General features: G+C 42.1%; 1 protein-coding gene across 1 annotated transcript in view; it reads right to left on the bottom strand.

Annotated features, from left to right (window-relative positions):
• USH2A (usherin) overlaps nucleotides 1-20,381 on the bottom strand; it is an 800,771-nt gene that overhangs the window by 127,463 nt on the left and 652,927 nt on the right. Inside the window, exons 59-60 of the mRNA XM_063441883.1 lie at nucleotides 18,962-19,120; nucleotides 17,826-17,988 (exon numbers count right to left, since the gene is read on the bottom strand). Of these exons, the coding sequence (XP_063297953.1) occupies nucleotides 17,826-17,988; nucleotides 18,962-19,120 (322 nt within the window). The remainder of the gene's footprint in view (nucleotides 1-17,825; nucleotides 17,989-18,961; nucleotides 19,121-20,381) is intronic.

Here is a 20,381-nt window from a genome sequence, read left to right as displayed (position 1 = left end):
CTCGCCTGTCTGCGCTGCAGCGTAACCTCGCCTTCCCGCTCACCGCCTGATGAGACTGTGCGAGCAGCAGCAGGCGATAGTGGAGTTTCAGCTGCAGCACGCACGGGTCAGTGGCTCTGCACCAGACTTCCCTCCAATTGATTAGAGTTAAAGGATTTCAAGTGGACTCATTACAATTGTAGATTATGCTAGCTTTAGTGTACCTATAATCTTAATTTTATTAATGACAGGAGGCGAGTATTTGCTTAAGTCTCTCTTTACTAGAACTCCACAGCAGCACAGAAAAACAACCAATCAGAAAAAAGTTAGGTACTATAAAACTCCCCTCCCCATGCATCATTTCCTCTTTCAAGCTGCGATAAAACAGAACAAAAAGCAGAAAAAATAATGGTGAAGAAATGAAGTCCTAGATACAATGAATATGACAATGTCCGCCATCCGAGAAGAGCTGTCAAACCAGATAGTGTTGATGGACTGTAAACTGAAACAAGAGAAAAACAGAATCGAAAGGGTTGGTTAGCCAATGAAATGTACTCCGAACAAAACATGTAGGCACCCAGTGTAACAACCAAATTTACCTTAATATGAGATATCCCAACCCTACATATGAAAAACAGACATAAAAAACAAGTGACAGGTAGCAGAGACAACAAGCAGAGTTGCATACGTACCTGATTAATCTAAACTATTAACATTGAACAAGGGAGGGATAAGAATGGGTGGGAAATACTCGCCTCCTGTCATTAATAAAATTAAGATTATAGGTACACTAAAGCTAGCATAATCTACAATTTTATAACATGACAGGAGGCTTCGTATTTGCTGTTTCAACGCTCAATTCACCAATCCAACGCTGTTTGTGTCGCTGGTACCTATTCCAGGAGATATCAGAGCAATCCCAATTGGACTTAACAACTGCGATAAACGACAGAAGACGGATCAATGAAGATGCCAGCCGACGAAGTATCTCAAACGCGGAAAAAACACCCTACGCCGATAGATCCATTGTACGTGGTGTTGCGACCTGTTTCCTAGCAGTCGGTCCAAGGGCTGGCCATCTGACCTATCAGCCATTTTCCTGTAGTTGTAAAAAGTTGAAGGTCATTTGCGGACTTAGGGTCGCAAGAAGAAAAACTGCCACCATGTCTCAACTCTTGATCTGTAAGGTGGCTCCTCCGATCGTGCCAGGGTCATCCGGCAATGTGGCCTTGCAGGTAGATCTCCAATCTCAAGGAATGCGCCTAAGTCCACCACCAATATCACAATAGAACCGAGTAGGATCTTTCGTTCCCTCCTGACCTACCCGGTGAGATGTTTCATCCGAGAATAAATTAGTATGCAGGCAAGGGTGTGGTCAAACCAGCCGTATCCTAAGTGATTCCAATATTCCAAATGGACTGTGTAATCCTCGGCTGCGGTAGAGAAAAGACTCCCAAAGGAAGTCCATTCAGGGTTCCGAACTGAACTTGTGTGGATGAACGGTGGTCGACTATTCTGGGAATAGAGAATCCCAGAAATATTCAAAGGGATGGGAAGCGTAAAACCGGAGTGGAGATTTCCATACAGATATGTCATCGTCTAAGAGAGAAAGATGTACGGATCCAATGGTGATTGGGACCTGGAAACCACGAAGAGTCCTCACATGCTGTAGTGAGAGAGTGAAATAATCCAATTACCTGTAGTACGATCCTGTTCCATGCCCGACCTGTCAAAATTCGTGTAGGGGTTCCCGGTATACACGCCACCTACAAGATGGGGTATAATATAGCGAGACCCTTAGGTCCCTGTACCCCTGACTGTCCAGGCACGTAACTCCCAGAGTAGACCCTAGGACAAGGGACCAAGGAATGTGAGTTTGATAATTGAAGTCAAAGTCTCCCTATAGAGGGGTACCTCCCCTCTTTGCTTGGATTCCCGCGAACACATAGCGTTCTCCACTGCGCAGGCAAGGTGTAAAGTCCCTTCGCTCATGACAGGTGACTCCAGACAGCAGATATAGTGAAAATTGAAGGGTCCAGCTTCAGCCGTCCGAAACATGTGTCGTCCTGTTAGAGAATGTCGGCAGCTCTGTCTGAGTCTGCTACCATCCTGAGCAGTACTCCAGCGGTAGGACGTGACCCGACTTTGGTGTCTGTGTAGGAGTTGGGGCACACCAGGTACCTCCATAGAGACTCGTAGGTCTCCTTGACGGTAGTTGAAAAATTGGGTTAGTGCGAATCCAAAACAAAACGGCTCCCGTGAGGGATATATAGAGTATAGATGGAAGGCCCACCATCTGCGAACCCTGTTCACCAGGTATGTGCTCCGAGGAGATGGGGCAGTACTGCCATCTTATCCTAAGATCGTAATGACCGGGGAACTCAAGACAACCGGGGTTTCCGGTCATGCCATGCGAACCATGCATACGGTTTACCTTCAGACCGGGTAGTAGGCCTTCTCTAGTCTTGTTACCCGAGCAAGGCAGTGCCCGTCTGCTCCATGAAGGTGTCCGTATCTGTCATCTTGATATGAGAGAAACTGTCTGCGCAGTTTGTTCGCAATGGTCTGGGTATCCAAAACTGAAAGCACTTCTCCGTCTTATGTGGTACAGAATATACCAAACCCTGTACTCTCGTACTACCTGAGGCTCATCCATTAGCCATACCATCTCCAGGAGTGTGTGTAAATAAGTGGGAGTCTCCCCCTGTATACCTCTGTGGGTATTTCTCGCGTGTGGTACAGAGGTCCGGATCTAGTCGATCCATTACCGGAGATAAAATAGAGGGATCCAGTCTAAATATGTATATCTTGCATGACCAGGCCGTCCTCCATAACGAAATCAGTAGCACCTACGTCAGATCTAATTGAATGCAGGAGGGACGCCCCTCTATGTAGTCATCGATGTCTTGTGTGATGAGCAAATGGTCGGCACTGTAGAGTGTCGAGTGTATGAGAGAGCCGCGCTCTCTACTAATGTGATCGATTAACGTGATAGCGTCCGGCTGATAGCCTGAGCGGGCCGCGCCCATTAATAACCAAACAGTCCAGTCTACCTCCGTGACCGGTTCTCACTATGAGAATGTGTCCTCCAAACATGTCCTCTGTATCCAGCACAATATCTGGCCGAGGTTGAGGGAGGGCTGCGCCCTCTAATAACAAATCAGTGTCCGGTCCTGTATCTGAGAGTGGTTCGCTCTCTGTCCCTGAAAATAAAGTATCCCTGGATCGAGATGACGGAGGGCCGCACCCTCCTGTGGTCCAAACTAGAGTCCCAAGAGACTCAGGGTGACCAATTGCAGGGTACACCAAAATACTAATATCAGCATAAAGCTGATGGCAATCTAGGGAAAAAGAACAATGAAAAAGAAAACTACCAACTGACCGCCCGGATCCCGTGCGCGCGCGCGGGGTCCAGGATGACCGTTGGTAGCCTGAGGAAAGCTGGAGACGTTCTCCGCAATCCACAAGCACCCGGGAGGTCGGAAGAGGTCAAGTCAGGCCTCTCGACGACCCGAGCGAAAGGAAAAACAAGTCACGAAAAACGAAAAAATAACGTAGATAAGAGAAAAATACGTAAATTCTATCTCAGATAGAAGGCAAATAGCAGGCCGGAAGGTAAGACAGGTAAGCCCCACTGAACAGAGCCAGGAGCTAACCTAACGCAGGAAAAAACTACCGATACCTCTAAGGATACCGGGAAGCAGATACGGAGGTAGATGTAAAAGACAAGGAAAACACTGCATTCTCCTGTAGGTGTCTGAGCACCGATCCTTGCCTGTGCGAAGTTCTCTTTGGAGAAGTATGACCGGGGTCCTGATAAGAAACCCTGTCCTTCAGGCATGAGGTTTAGGGCCTTCACCCTACCCACCATATTCAGATGGCCGTACACAGGTGTCCTCTTGGGTAGTATGGCAAAGGTGCTTGTCTGGACACCTGCCTATATCCATGTCACTGGTGGGCACTGGCATTTCCTCAGTGACATTCCCCCAGGTACGCGGCCTAAAAGGGGTTCGGCACCAATAGAGTAGGCCCGTCAGAAGGGCACAGGCCCAGCAGGCCAAACGAATGGACACGGGATAGTTGGCCAAGCAAATTGGCACAGACATAGCAGGCCATACAGATAGGCACCGACATAGCAGGCCATACAGATAGGCACCGACATAGCAGGCCGTTTAAATGGGCACAGACACAGCAGGCCTTTAAATGGGCACAGACACAGCAGGCCGTTCTTATGGGCACAGACATAGCAGGCCGTTCTTATGGGCACAGACATAGCAGGCCGTTCTTAAGGGCACAGACATAGCAGGCCGTTCTTAAGGGCACAGACATAGCAGGCCTTTCTAATGGGCACAGACATAGCAGGCCGTTCCAATGGGCACAGACATAGCAGGCCGTTCTAATGGGCACAGACATAGCAGGCCGTTCTAATGGGCACAGACATAGCAGGCCAATCAATGGGGCACAGACATAGCAGGCCAATCAATGGGGCACAGACATAGCAGGCCAATCCTGGGTTGTGTATTATTATTATTACATTATTATAAATATGTTATTTATATAGCGCAATCCAATTCCGCAGCGCTTTACAATGGGTATTGAATGAGTAATGGGGACCCCTTGAGTTGGGTAGAGTCCCAAAAATTGTAGATCCTCAGAGCATCCTGTGGCATAGGGCCCCCAGATTCCAACCCTTTTAGACAGCATCCCAGTTGCAATAGGTATAAACTGAAAATGTTCCAGTAATAACTGTGTCCAGTAAAAACGTGACATAGTGAGCAATACATATTAACTGAGAATAGGATATGCACATGGGCACGCAGACCAGTCTGAGATTTTGTCATCCATAGTATGCATCATCAGCATGCTGCCAGAAGGTTATCGTACCCATGGTATAACTTCAGGAAAAGGGGCAAAAATAATAGACAACTCAATGCACCCTCTGATTGAGCTTAGAAGGGACCACCTTCCAAATCTACAAATCACAGACTCTGATGGAATTGAATCAGTGTCAGCATAGACTGGTCTCCCATACAAGTTTGAGCCATAGCCAGGTCTGCTTAGCTTTGTAGAGTTGCCATGTACAGAGAACATCATGCTAGAGGAATCACCTCTTCGATTCCAGAGATGGATCAGGAACATATCCACTGAAGTATAAGCATTTATAATAGTGCAATACAATATATATCAGCTACCAGGTTTATGGCAAAAAAAAAAAACTAACTGGTAGCAGAAACCTAAAACCTGCTTATCACTGAGCTCACTGGCAGACTGGCTCTGCATGCATAATGTTACAGAGCCAGAATGCCAGCGAGGATAAAACACTTGCGGTCCGACCACCGCGTCTGGAGGAGGGGTTGTGAGCATGTGGCCCCCCTCTCGCCGGTCGGCTGCACGTGGCTCCCTGAAGAAGCCGGCCGCGGCGGGGTGGCCACGTGCATGGGCTGAAGCGGCCGCCGGGTACTCGCGTCCGACCGCGAGTAACCCCGGGCGCCGGCATGCTCACACTGGAGCTCGGGGAGACAGAGGAGGCAGCCAAACAGCTAGCCTCCTGCCTCCCCGAGCGGAGCGCCCGTAGCCCGCGGGGGTCAATAGAAGGGCGCTAGGGTGGTGGGGGGGGGGGATGGGGAAGGGGAAGCAAAACTTAAAGGAATCTCCAGGAAACCCCCATAAAACCACCACGTGAAAGGAAACATCCCCAAACAGGGGAAGCAATGAGAAAAAAGCGGGCAGTAAGCCCAAAGCCACTATGAAACAATCTGTATAATAAATAAAAAAAAATAAACATATAAATAAAATACAGTATATACATATATAAATATAAATATAATAAACATTAAATATATAAAAGCAAAAATAATAATATATAAGAAATAACTAAATACAGATATACATATATAATATACAAATGTTAAATACATAACATGGTAACTGAACAACATAAATATAAATCATAATAAATCCCAAAGCCACCCACTAGAAGCAGGAGGCAGTGGTACTCTGACCTGTACTGTCTGCAGAGCAGCAAAGAAAGAGGAAATGATGCATGGGGAGGGGAGTTTTATAGTACCTAACTTTTTTCTGATTGGTTGTTTTTCTGTGCTGCTGTGGAGTTCTAGTAAAGAGAGACTTAAGCAAATACGAAGCCTCCTGTCATGTTATAAAATTACAGGGCCTCTAAAGAGTCCTGTATTGTTATTTGTCATCACTACCTTCCCGCGTCGGGAGTGGGTCATTTGCGCACCTGCTGCCTTCCTTGCATGTGGTAGCCGTTTCTCAGGGTCCCTGTACGGAATTGAACCCTGATTCCCCGTTACCCGTGGTCACCATGGTAGGCGCAGAAACTGGCATTGAAAGTTGATGTGGATGACATCCGCATGCAAAGTCGACGCCACAGGGATGTGCGATTGGAGGTTCTCCGGAGTCAACAAAGTGCCTGTGCAACTATAATGTCAACAGCTACTCTGCAGAACAGAGTTGTCTTTTTTTTATATGTCCTAATATTTTGGGGGCTACCCCAATTGAAATATATATATATATATATAAAAACAGTGTTGGCTACCTCATCCTCCTCCTCCACGGTCACCGCCTCCTCAACCTATGGGTCACTTAGTATAAACTAGGTACACATTAGCAGAGGCTTGTGAAGACCTTTTCTCCATGCATCAGGAGTTGAGCATTTCTCCATGCATCAAGACTGCAAGAAATGCACCGCAGGCCGCAAATATTATTTTTTTGGTATGTCCAAATATTTTGTGGGCTACCACAATTAAAATAAAAAAAATATATATAAAAAACAGTGTTGGCTACCTCATCCTCCTCCTCCACCGCTGTTTCCACCTACACCGCCACGGTCACCGCCTCCTCAACCTATGGGTCACTTAGTATAAACTATGTACACAATAGCAGAGGCTTGTGAAGGCCTTTTCTCTAAAATCAAAGATTCCATCTAGTGCTATTTTATGGCTCAGCTGTATTTGTAATTTTTAGGTATTTTTTTTATTTTAAGTGATTTCCCTATCCACATTTGTTTGCAGGGCACTTGTCCTACTCTTATCCCAATTTTACTTGCTTTTGCAGCTCTCTAGCTCTTTCCAGGAGTTTTTTTAGAGGCATTTATGTGGCCAAAATTTCGGCTCCCCATTGACTTCAATGGGGTTCGGGCACGGGGTCAAGTTCGGGGTCAAGTTCGAGCCCGAACCCGGACTTTTTTTCAAAGTTTGGCCTAACCCGCCGGACCCAAAATCCAGGTGTCCGCTCAACTCTAGTAATTACATGTAAAATATCTATTATTAAAATGTCTAATACATGTAAATATTTCTCATCTAACGACATTTCAAAGGAATGTTTTTCAACCCAACCGAGTTGTATAGTATTTAAAGTAAAAGAAAAGGGGCAATAAAATGGTGTATTTTGAAACCAAAAGCGTTTTCCAGATTCTTTTATATGAAATGCTGTGAAAATAGAATAAAATTGTGTTTCCAATATGACCAGTTATTTCAAGTGATAAAATCCAATAAGTTTTTGGAGTGCATTAACATATGAGTTAAATGTAAAGATTATGATGCTTTGATAGCTAAGCTAGCAGTGTTCCTTACTCTTCTATACAAAGATCTGTGTAATCCATGGTTTTGGTAGCACCGTTGCAAAGTAAAACTGAAGTCCCTTAGGGTGCCGGCTGTATTATTTAGTATGTTAAAGGAATTTGGCTTTTGTTAGTTATGGATTTGTGGATTCTTTGTGAGTTTTGGATGTGTGTATGTGTGTGTGGGCTGACTGCTGTGATATATATGTGTGTGCCCTGTTTGTGGTATGTATGTGTGTGTCTGTATGTGGTATTGTGTGTGCATATGTTGACTGTTTGTGATATTTGTGTTTGCATATGTATATGTGGGCTGCCTGATGTGTGAAGTATATGTGTGTGCTGTTTTGCAGCATGTATGCCTGTGGGCTGTCTGCAGTTTTGTGTGTGTGTGTGCTGCCTATGATTATAATATTTGTGTGTAATGGGAACTTTATGTGGTATTGCACGTGTCCGTGGGCTGTTTGTGGTACTGTGTGTATGTGGATTGTCTGTTGTGTTATGTATATGTGTGGACTGTCTGGACTGTTTTGGATGTGTGCTGTATGTGATATTAAGTGTGTGCATATGGGTTGCGTGTAATGTGTGGTGCAGGCTGTCTGTGGTATTGTGTATGTGAACTGCCTGTTGTGTTATGTATGTGCGTGGGTGCTCTGCTTAATGTGCAATGCACTACTAAATATTTATCTACACCAATCTAAATATTTAATCTAAAAACTATTGTATATGCAATCATATGCAACTGGTAAGACACAATTTTAGCAACACTGAAAAATATGTTGTTTTTTTTTCTATAGGAAAACCTGATTTGTAGGATGACATTAAACATCAGTTCTTCTCTTACGAGCTCAGGAGATGAGATAAAACTATGCTATTTATATAAAGCGAAAGTTCACTTATTTTCAAACTTTGTTCAGGCAGATGGAGAAATTGAACAAAATGGTATTTTAGGGTAATAAATCTTTAATTTTTCTTCCACTATGATTATTATATGACATTAAAGATATTGTTTAATGCTGTTGCTTCCGTTCAGCGCACTTTAATATGCCTTTTTCATCAATGTGCTAAAGGAAATAGTAAGAAGGCTCGTTTCTGGGAGACAATTGCACAATTGACTTATACGCCAGCTGGAAAGGAGACAGGCATTCACGAAAGGTTTTCCAGGAGCACTTTTGGCAAATGTAACTCCTCTGATAATTTCAGAAAAATAACAGTTTGTGAAGACTCAGTGAGTTCATTGCCTGCTCCGCGCACCACTAATTGTATGGTGTTTGGACCATTGAGCTGCCTTACCCATCACCGTTCTGTTTGCACAAACCCAGCAAAGATCGTGTTTCAGAGGCAATATTCCTACATTTGTACAAGGGACATTTATTTTAAATATAACCTTGAGAACCAAAACTAACACATGGTCGAAGGCAAGAAGGCTTCAGACTGTCAGGGATCCAAAATGAAAATATTTAGTGGGGTGATAAACTTCCCAAAAAATAATACATCTAATTATACAACAATTCCAAATCATATGCTTGTTTCCTACTTTATTTTACTGTCGCAGTTTGATCTTTCCCCAGCCTCTGATGGAGGTCCTAGGGAATAATGAGGGGCTAATTATTGGGCTTTCATTTTACAATATTGTTTTTCATTTCATTGTATGTCAACTGTTCAATTAACAAAAATCATAGGGTTTTATTCACTAAATGCCAAATGGTTGTGAAGTGAAAGTCAAATTGAAAAAGTAAATAGTTACTATAAATTAATAGGAGATTTTCCAAATTAGTCTAAATTTCACAATTTTTAATTCAATGCAACACAAGTGTGGTTGAGTCAATAGGAAAATATATCTGGTATGTGAGCGCTCCAATTAATAATAAACAACTAATAATAAAATAGTGACCACTATAGCTTTAAACACCACAATAACCACCAAGTGGAAAACTGGCATAGAAACTGGCATATACACTGGGTTAGTCTATCTCAATAAATGTACTATAAACATGTACAAAGTGTATAAAAAACTTCATTTATTATATATAAAAAGAATCCATAATTGTTACAAAAATAAAATAAATAATATCAAACAACACATCAAATGTCCAGATCAAGTATCTGCAAAATAGATACTATGGGGCCCCTTATTTATAATTCTTTTCCACAAATAAGCTGATGTTAGGAACTGGAGATGTGCACATGAAAAATATGAAAAAAATTGAAAAAATTGGTAGATTCAAATATAAAAAAATATATCCAAAGAAAAAAATAAATGAATGTTAAGAATAATACCCAAATGTATGCACCGTCTCAGGTGGAGGGAGCTCATAAACCAACCAAAATACCGGGTCGGGACTAAGGGGGTTGCGGTCAGGATATCCCCAAGTGATGAGAAAGTCCTCTAGTAAGGACGAAACGCGTAGACGTGCTGTCTGCTTCTTTACCACACCGCCAACCTGTTTTTTTTCATCCGGCTCTTCACTTACGATCCGGTGTTGATTTTCGGCGACTGGCTTGGCGGGAACGGCATCGTTTTGCACCTCTCATCACTTGGAGTTGGCGTGCTCCCTTTACCTGATCCGAAGGTTGGACGAACAGGGTAAGTTGCCTTGGTGAATCCCCAGAGTGTCTAATATCTTGTGGATTTGGCTTTGCACTTGGGGATATCCTGACCGCAACCCCCTTAGTCCCGACCCAGTATTTTGGTTGGTTTATGAGCTCCCTCCACCTGAGACGGTGCATACATTTGGGTATTATTCTTAACATTCATTTATTTTTTTCTTTGGATATATATTTTTTTTTTTTTTAATTCTTTATTTTATTGTGCACGAAAGAAATACAAAGAGACAAGCAATGCCACAACAGCTATTGCCAGCTTTTAAATCAACATGTTAAGACGTGTTTGGCATATTAGAACATTGCACTTTTTAAATATAATTATGTAGTTTCATCAAGGATTAGGTCAATAGGTCAGTTATAAGAGAAGGCAGACCAAATACTGTTTCAGGTTATCAAACTGACTTTTGTAAAAAGTTGAGGATCACAAGCTTAGCTAAGATCGAAACCAAATAAAACAAAAATGAGAAATACAATAGAACTAGACATGAGTTATTCAGGCCAGGTACCTGCTGTTTGAAAACAACGTAAATGCATATTTGAGACAGGAGTCCACCAAATCGAACCGGGTCAGTAAAGTCCACTGTGTTAGTGTCAGCCCTGCAAAGTGCCAACGGACAGCCTCTGTCTTCCAGCCCCCTCACCCAATGCCCAGTCTGTGGGGAGATCGTTGGTCTCTCAGCAGTAGGTATATGTCGTGCAGATGTACCCATTTGGGAAGAGTGTGAGGCTGTGCTGTTGCAGAGTGGTAGTTGGTGTCCCTGCTATCCTGTGGGGCTGAGTATTGCAGGTGCAACCTTGGACACTTGCTGGGGTGTGGGTAGGCTGCTGTTTCTCCAGACTCTCTTGCCGGTGCATTGCGGGTCCCTCCTGTGTGGGAGCGCAGGCTCTTCTCGGCATTCGCCGTGGGACGTTCTGTAGTTGCGTGCTTCGGAGCAGCTTGCCTTGTCATGTGCCGGGTGGTAGTTGCTTTCAGGCTCCGCCATGTGTGTGCCCTCGCCCGCCGGAGAGAGCATCTTCTTCGACGCCATCTTTGTTTGGCGCGTGTTGCATTGCCGGGCGGATAGTCCGGACGGGAGCGGCGTGATGATGCCGATGGTGGGTCCGAGACCCGAGCAGTAGAAGTGCTTAGTCTGTCCTCTAGCTTTGCCCAGAAAGCAGCAAAAGTGGCGTTTAGCCGCGCCAGAATATCGGTCTCTTGTGTGGGGCCCAGTGTCCCGCTTGTAGTTTCCGCCATATTGTTTGCAGCTTGAGTCTGGTGGGGCTGCTGCCTCGGCTTCTGGGGTGGGTCGCCTGGGACCGGGATGACCCCCGCCGGTCCATAGGGGGGGGGGTAAGGGCCCACTTGCTCGCTTGTAGCTGTTGGAGGCATTAGGGGAGCGGCCGTCTCCCCGGCGCCGACCATGCTGGTAGGCCTTGAGGTATACCTCGATGGATTCCTCGAGTTGTGCCACAAAAGTGGTATCGGTGGGTAGCCCCCGGTTTCGCCCTGCCATTAGTCGCTCTTGTGAGATGTTTAGGGTATGTTGTGGGCTTGTAACCAGGGGATTTAGTCCAGAGGAGCAGCTCTTTTCTGCGTCCACTCGGCTCTGAGGTCAGGCCCCGCCCCCATATTTTTTATATTTAAATCTACCAATTTTTTCAAATTTTTTCATATTTTTCATGTGCACATCTCCAGTTCCTAACATCAGCTTATTTGTGGAAAATAATTATAAATAAGGGGCCCCATAGTATCTATTTTGCAGATACTTGATCTGGACATTTGATGTGTTGTTTGATATTATTTATTTTATTTTTGTAACAATTATGGATTCTTTTTATATATAATAAATTAAGTTTTTTATACACTTTGTACATGTTTATAGTACATTTATTGAGATAGACTAACCCAGTGTATATGCCAGTTTCTATGCCAGTTTTCCACTTGGTGGTTATTGTGGTGTTTAAAGCTATAGTGGTCACTATTTTATTATTAGTTGTTTATTATTAATTGGAGCGCTCACATACCAGATATATTTTCCAGTTTGCTTATATAAGTCGCTCTCCTGTATGTGATGCAGCCCTGCTTTTAATGATTCGTTGTATTCATTTATTACCCCTATTCTCACTGTCAGTTCCTTTATATTTGTATTATTATTGGTTGAGTCAATAGCCTTCTTGATGTTCTAACAAAAAAAAAACATGATATATTTCACAGTATTCTGTTCTGTTGAAAAACATTAATGTAGTTCTCTTTTATAACTGTAACAGTAACTGTACATTATGTATGCATATCACAAGTAATAGATTGTAACATAAAGATTTACATGTGTGAATATAGCAGTAAGCATTATATTGTTACAGCTGAATATACATTGTATGTATAGTAGGAATTATTTGTCATCGCTTGTCTGAGTTTACATTTGCTTCATTCATAAATGGAAAATGTGCTTATGAAATTTTAATTTGATGGAATGATATAGCTGTCAAAAATCATTCATAATTCCTATAGAAGCGTTGACATTTTAATGTGCTTTTTACCCAATTTTCACTATATAAATGGATAGATGAGATACATTAACACATATCCTTATGCATGTGAGAGCTTTTGGTTTGGCTTTTTGTAGATACAATTAATCATTAATGCTCTAAGGACCTGTAGCAAGAAATATCCATCCATCTATCCATCTCTCTCTTTCCATCCATCCATCCATCCATCCATCCATCTATCTATCTATCCTCTATCTATCTGTGGCAGTATACCCACGAGTAACAGGGTTAATTCTGCCTAGGTCGTCCCTTCCCTTAGTGTAGAATTTCCAGAGTGATTAAGCTCTCCTGCAGAATGTACCGCTATCTCACCCAAGCACTAGCCGAGACTTAGTGAAGGGTGAAACTTAACTGAGTTTATTGGGACAAAGCACAGGAATTTATACAAAACCCCCAACATGGGGTCTCTATTCAAATTAACACAAGCCCACCCAGTCACCTCTGTTTCATAGCCAGCGCTGGGCTGGGAGGCATTGGCTGGAGGGTTAGTATATAGTGATGGCAGTCTTTTGAGAGATGGTGGGGGTTTGGGGAGTCATGTGCCCATCTAGGTGACAAGAGAATCCATCACACTATCTATCTATCTATCACGATATTCAAGTTTTAACACCTTCAGGGGTTATAGAAATTCCTACAAATCACAAGTCATTAAAGTTATGTAAAGACATGTTATAAATAGGTTAATGATATAGGCTGCAATTAATCAAAACCTCCCACATATTCCTAACCAGAATATTTGCAAGCATTTGCAAGAATATTTGTGTCAGTCAATGGTCAATTGAAGCATTGAGATGTACTTGTACCCTCCTATATTGGTGGCTCGCAAGTTAACATGTGGGACACTTCTAGTGTAACACGCCCCCTTTGCAACAAAGCTAACATTGTGGAGCCTCTTCCTGTTGAGAAGAAAGGTGCTTGAAGGTGTTTTCAGTTTAAGCTATGTAATCTGGGAAGCCATTTATTCCTCCCCCCCCATAATTATTATTATTATTTTTTTTTATAATTCTTTATTTTATTTGTGCATATGATAAACAAGCAGGTTTGCTTTGTCACAACAGCTGGAGCAAACTATACACAGGAAAACAACATTATGGCATTGAGAGCATTGCACATTTTTTTTGATTAAGTAATCAGGAGGATGATTAGCATGACATAACACAGTGTAGTGTGTGGTTGTAAATGCTCGGGCTTGAGTAAAGATATATGATCCCCTCATGCATGCTTGCTAGCAGTATTGAAACACTAAGTATAACATAAGCTTGAGGGGAGCTAGGAGAGAAAGGAGAAGTAACACAATGCTTAGTAAGCCACTGGGGATACTACAATAAAGGCAAAGTAGGTGAGTAGGTAATTACGATCCATCCCTTCCCCATGGCCCCCCAACCTGCTCCAACCCCCGGCCTGCTGAAGAACAGTGAGCTTAGCTCTGCATGAGTCCTGTTCTCTCCGCCCCACCAGCCCTAGGCCACTGTACGAGCCTGCATCTTGTGCCCATGGATCTGGCTCTTCTGTGAATCAGCATCGGGGTCCCAAGTTGGTGCCTGAGAGTTGGCCTCTTCTGCGCCAGACTCGGGGCCCAGGAGGGTGTCTGCGGGGGTCCGGCATCAGTTCCAGAGATTGCATTGCAGGCGGTCGTATGCACCCTGCTCAACTGTGCCGGTGATCAGTAGATGTAAGCTGGGAGAATATTCTGTCGCCCCATAGCCTAGTGATTAGGATGGTTTGCAGTTGCATTAGCAGTGGTGGAGATGCCTGTTCGGCAGCCATATTAGGGTCGGGATGCAGCATACCGGGATATCCCCCACAGGTCTATAGGTAAGGGAACGGGACCAGCCAGGCATATCATCAAGGGACTGGTACGCTGGGGTCTGCAAGAAGGTAAGGCAGCGGCCGTCCACCTCACCCCTCGGTCGAGTAGGCCGCACACTTCTGACGCCACACCAGAGCTTCAGGATCCGCAAGTTTCGAGCCTGCATCGGCACCAGCGGTTATTGTAAGAGGGGGTGGTAGCTTTGAGGTGCCGAGGTACAAGCTTGTACCCCTAAATTCAGCTTTCCAAGCTCACTCAAACTGGAGCTCCTCTGACATGCTGCCAGTCGGCATGGCAGCCAGGCCGCGCCCCCCCCATAATTACTATTTTATTGAACAAATAGGTAGCATCAGCAAAGCTGTTTATTAAAATAAACTGTATATATGAACCTTCATATACTACCTTATACTGTAAAATTTAACTATTGAAAAATGAATTCATTATAGGAGTTCTCCCTTAATGGAACATTTCAAGTAGCCACTACATTGTGCTATAGTAGTTATGGTGCATGGAGTATCTTGGCAACTCACCTATTGTAAGTAGTCAAACTATTTGCTAATAGCTTGATTTCTTTCTCGGGATACAATGGGCACTGCTAATTTCCTCTCCCTACAGCTAGATGCTCTCAGATCTGAGTTAACCCAGTGGTCAGCTGATGCTATCAGGCAATAAGCTAGCCCTGCACTGGAGGGTTTAGCTCAGGAAAGCCAACAGGAGCTCCTAGCAAGAGCTATTAACTCTCATTTTGCCCTGCAGAGAGGTGCAAAATGGTGCTTGGTGGACCTCAGTTAAGACGAACAACCACAACTACAATTGCTACTGTAATGATGTAAGAAGATGCAGAAAAGCTGCCCTATGTGCGCTAAAAATTTGAAGCAATGTAGGTTAGTTTATATTAAATTGTAACTGAGTTTTAAAGGGTCACTCTAAACACCATCACAGCTTTGCATGATTGCAAAGGTAATGATGTACAGAGCACCCTGCACCTACTCCAAGCTCCAAGAACTGTAGTTATCTGTAAAAGTTGCTACAGACTTAAGCCCATCCTTTGGCAGGAACAAGAGTTTCATAGCTGAATGTGTTAATTTTGTCAAATTTGTGCCACACAACATGTACAACTCGGGCTGAGATTTCTCTCCTTCCAGCAGAGAGAGGACTTAGTTGTATGTCCTTGCAGGCTTATTTTATAAAAGTGCAAATTTAAGGTGAATTCATCACTTTGATAAATTCTCTTGTTTTTGGAACATCTCCAGGGTGACAGACAGACAGCTGGGAGGGTTTCCGGCATCACTTGCTTTGACTTATATTTTAGAGCAGAAGTGAATGCTTCTCATAGAGAAGCATTGACTTCAGTTGTAATATTGAAACCATTAGACTCATCTATTTAAATATAAAATTTCCATTTTATTATCAATTGCCCATAATACCACATTTAGTAAATAAGTGAAATGTTTTAACGGAGAAACCTAAAATACGTTTGTAAATAATCACATTAATTTGGATCTGTTATTATAACTGCAATAGCTCACTTGAAATGAAGTATAAATAAATATAACAGAACGCATACAACAACTTTGTAACCACATTTGATTCTCTTCCCTACAAATTCCTGATTTTATGCAGCTTTCAGAGAAAGATTTAATATTGTTGTTGTCTAAGAACATTTAAACTTCAGGAGGAATAACTGCAAAGTGATTCATGCGTATGTAGGTGAATATAACGATTGTATCTGAAGCCTCTGTACACCATTTTCATTTCACTTGAAATAAAAAACAAAATGTATCTGTGTCAGTCAGTACACTTCTGCTGTACTCAGAGGTATCAAACAGGCTACAATTATGATTGTGAAGTGATTGTGTCACATTCTAAGAAGGTTTATTGCTTTTGAGTCGGCTAGGCAGTAACACATTCTGTTTCATATTACATTTTATATCATTGTTTGGCTGTGACTGGAATAATCAAATGGTATCAAATGCTGTCAAATTCAATTTACCGTATTTTTCACTGATGCAGGCTTTCTCCATTATATGTCCTGATATGTTTTTTTTTCTTCGCTTACAAAGCTACCGTGGAATGGCAGTTGTAAATATTTGTTTTATTTATAAAGCTAACCAAGTAAGGACCAATTCTTATCTTTAACCTTTTGAGAACCAGAGTGGTGGTCCTCAGTGATTTAATATTGCCTTCTACGGTGACTATTTTTAAGTAAACAAAAAAAATAAAAGCTCGACTATCACTCGATGATCTGGGATTTTCAGGAATGAGTTAATAATTCTTGTAGTTCTGTTTCACAATCGGGCAGTTATCTCTATAAATAAAAGTACTTGCTGATCATGTTCTTGAAATGGTAAACCTTCATGGTCTATGTGATTGTTCCCCAGGGTTTCCCAAGCAATGTCCATCCTATTTGGAGACTTGTCCACTGGCCAAAAAGTATTAGCAAGCTATAAGTACATCACCTGCTCTATCCCTGTTAACTACCTTTGTGATTAAATAAATATATTCTATCAATGGTAGTTACTCTCTACAATAGTTAATAACATTGTTCATTCTGTTGACCACGCTATGTCCTCATACCCACCATAAACATGATCTCCATGACACTAGCTCCTGGTTCTCACCGTAGCTCTTTCTCTTCATTGTTCTATCAGAAGCTTCCTCTGTCTGGATAATTCTTGATTCTGCCCTCTCTTTCATGTTTCTCAATCTATCCAATTCCCAACCCCTACCACCTAAATCTTGACAGTAAACCTTTTGCTTATCCTTTCCCAGCAGATGATGCAACCAAAATCTTGGATCAGTCACTCATTAATTCCCATCTTACAAATAGTCATTGTTCTCATCCATCTCTCATGTTCTTACTGGTTTCTAGTATGATGTCGGATATCACCATGTAGAACTTTATAGTTGAGCACACTGATTAAATGGTGTACTATATTACTTGATTAGCAAGTATCACCCACCACATTCCCTGCAATCTGTCAACTACATTCAGCCATCATTCCCACTATCAACTCTTGAATATATTTAATTACAATATTCTACTTCTTCATAGCTCATACTACCCTTACATAATGTCATAAAATTGTACACCCATTTTCTGCTCTATGTATATTGCACAGTTTGTAAAATAGTCTGCATTTTTTCATACCGTACAAGCATTACTCTTTAAAATATCCATGTCACCTTCTGAATTAAAACAGGTCTTGACCCAAAACATGATTGCCACCATAGTGTGTGACAGTGAATTTATAGTGGATATAGTAAATTTAGTAAAATTGCAATACTTTACAGTAAAATAGTATTTATTATCTCCAAATATACCTGTGTATAACATATTTCACTATGACTCCGTTTGCTTTCTTAGGTATTTTCCAGGCAACCTGAATTAATTTTGGTCCAGTTACGGACACAAGTGGTGGGTCGAATTCCTCAGGGGCTGCTTCCTCAGTAAGTACAGACACTGGGAATCCAGCACCACAACCTCCTGTATAAAAATAAAGGAACATATTTAATAATACACACATGTAATATTTATTTTATTATTATTATTGTTATATATGTATAATATTTGTTTAAAACAGACACAATACAAACATTTTAGATTTCATAATGATGAATTAAGACTTCAATGAAAAAACACCCACTTTGTCACTGGTTTCCACTGCTAATTTAATTAGTTTGAGCCACACATAGCAAAGCTACAAGATAAAATATACAATGATGTTTGGATTGTATATAGTTAGTTATTTTCCTGCTCATCACTTTCCTATTTCCGTCACTCTTGTGAAGCTTAATCTTTGTCTCATCTGGCCACACAATCTAGCTCTGGAAGTCTTCTAGTTTTTATGCAATATTTAATAAATTATAAAATAAATTTACTGTTCTTGAGTATGAACAATGGTTTGCATTTTGTTTTTTAAACCTTTTGAGGTTATACTAAACTTTGACATTTCTAGTGCATTTATGTGTCAAACTGGTGAAAAATGTTTTTTGTTGTATAACAGCGAACCTGAACTTATTGTTTGATCAGATAATGTTTAGTTCTTTAAAGCAGTGCTCCTCAACCCTCTCCTCAAGGCACACTTAACAGTCCAGGATTTCGGGATTACCCATGTGTGTCTAAGGTGCTTTAAAAAACGAAAACGAAAAAAAAACACGCATTAGATTCCAACTTTTTTTTCTCTTTCTAAACACCTTAGACAAACCGTGGTAATCCCTAAATCCTGGACTGTTAGATGTGCCTTGAGGAGAGGGTTGAGGAGCACTGCCTTAGAGGACTTGTTTTTTTTAAATATTTAATTTGTATACCTTGGTAAATTTATTTTGGTAGATTTACAAAGGAAGCTCATCTGATCACATTCCCATATTTTAAAATATTTGCTTACTCAGAGCAGCCCCTTTACCTACTCCACATATTGAATAACAGACAAGAACATCTTAATCATTGGTGATATTACCATTCTGACAGGCTTGTATCCGTATGTTATACTGAGTATATGGATTCAGATTTTCTACAAGGATAAAGTTCTCTTCTCCAGCAGGATGTACTTCAGAATCTGTACTGCCAGCATTCAGTAAAACATTAAATTTTAGAGGTATACTGCTGTTATATACACCTACAAAAGAACAAGCATAAAATAGTCTGAGAATAACAAGCCATTATAGTAATAGTAATGTCCCTTATCTTCTTCTGCCTTGTTTCTGGATTCTCTGCACTTTTCCCAATTGGTATTCTAATAAAACAGGGATGTGGACATTATTTATTGCTGATTGGCATTGTCACCCACCTGGCACTTGCAGCATAGGAAGCCTCGTTTCCTTGATGAGGCAGAGGGCTTGGACATAGGATTGGACCTACCTGGTTTATAGGGAGTGCAGCAGGATACTGTGTGTACTTATTATAACCAGGGATGGATTATTCGTTAGGCCAACTGAGCCTGGATCTAGGATGGCTTTATGAAGAGAGAAACAGATTTAAAAAAAATAATTTTTATTATTATTTTAAAGTTGGATAACCACTTCTTTAAGAAGTGTCATCCTCTTTGCACATTATATAGCACCATCTCCCGTTCCCCCCAGCCAGACTCATTATGTCATTATGTCCCTTTAGTGGATTACACAGGAACCAGGCATCCAGTGGTTAATGTAGTGTACCTGTGTACATATATTTGTTAATGCAAGGTTACTATAAAGAGACCCTGTCTCCTGGGTATTTAACCCAGTAGTAGACTGCAGACAAGGAGAAATAGCCTTCAAATTCTAGTAATTCACCTGCCTCACATATGCATTATCTGTGATGGATGTATATAAGTGTGACTGTGATAAAGAATATGGGGCGGAAATGTGGCTGGGCATATGATAGCTAAAATGCAAAATTCATCAATGCAGCAAGGTGCTGGATATGACAATACCAGGATGCAGTACAGAGATGGGTAAAAGTAATATTGGTCAGGAAAGCCAAACTTCAAGCCAGGCAGCACATGTTCTTAAAGGGACACTAACACAACTTTAGCTTAATGAATCAGTTTTGGTGTATAGAACATGCCCCTGCAATCGTATTGCTCAATTCTCTGCCATTTAGGAGTTAAATCCCTTTGTTTATGGCCCATGCGGAGGGACAGAGTCACCCAGACATCCGACTCTCCTTCAACAGGCCATCGCAGCAGGCCCGGCCAAATATGGCGCCTACGGAGACACGCGGCTCTAGCGACTCTTAGCTGTCGCTGGAAGACGAGACAGCACAAGCGCCTCGAACACACAGCGGTGTATACCAGCGGGCTGATTCGGACTCCGACAGGTCCCCATCAACCAAAGGGGACATAAAAAACCTCCTGCGGGACTTGCGAGAGGTCTGGAAGGCGGACCTGGCTGGGGTAC

The sequence above is a fragment of the Pelobates fuscus genome, chromosome 2, assembly GCF_036172605.1.
Source record: "Pelobates fuscus isolate aPelFus1 chromosome 2, aPelFus1.pri, whole genome shotgun sequence".
Taxonomy (NCBI): domain Eukaryota; kingdom Metazoa; phylum Chordata; class Amphibia; order Anura; family Pelobatidae; genus Pelobates; species Pelobates fuscus.
The sequence above is the reverse complement of the archived record's forward strand: the minus strand, read 5'-3'. Positions and strand labels throughout refer to the sequence as shown.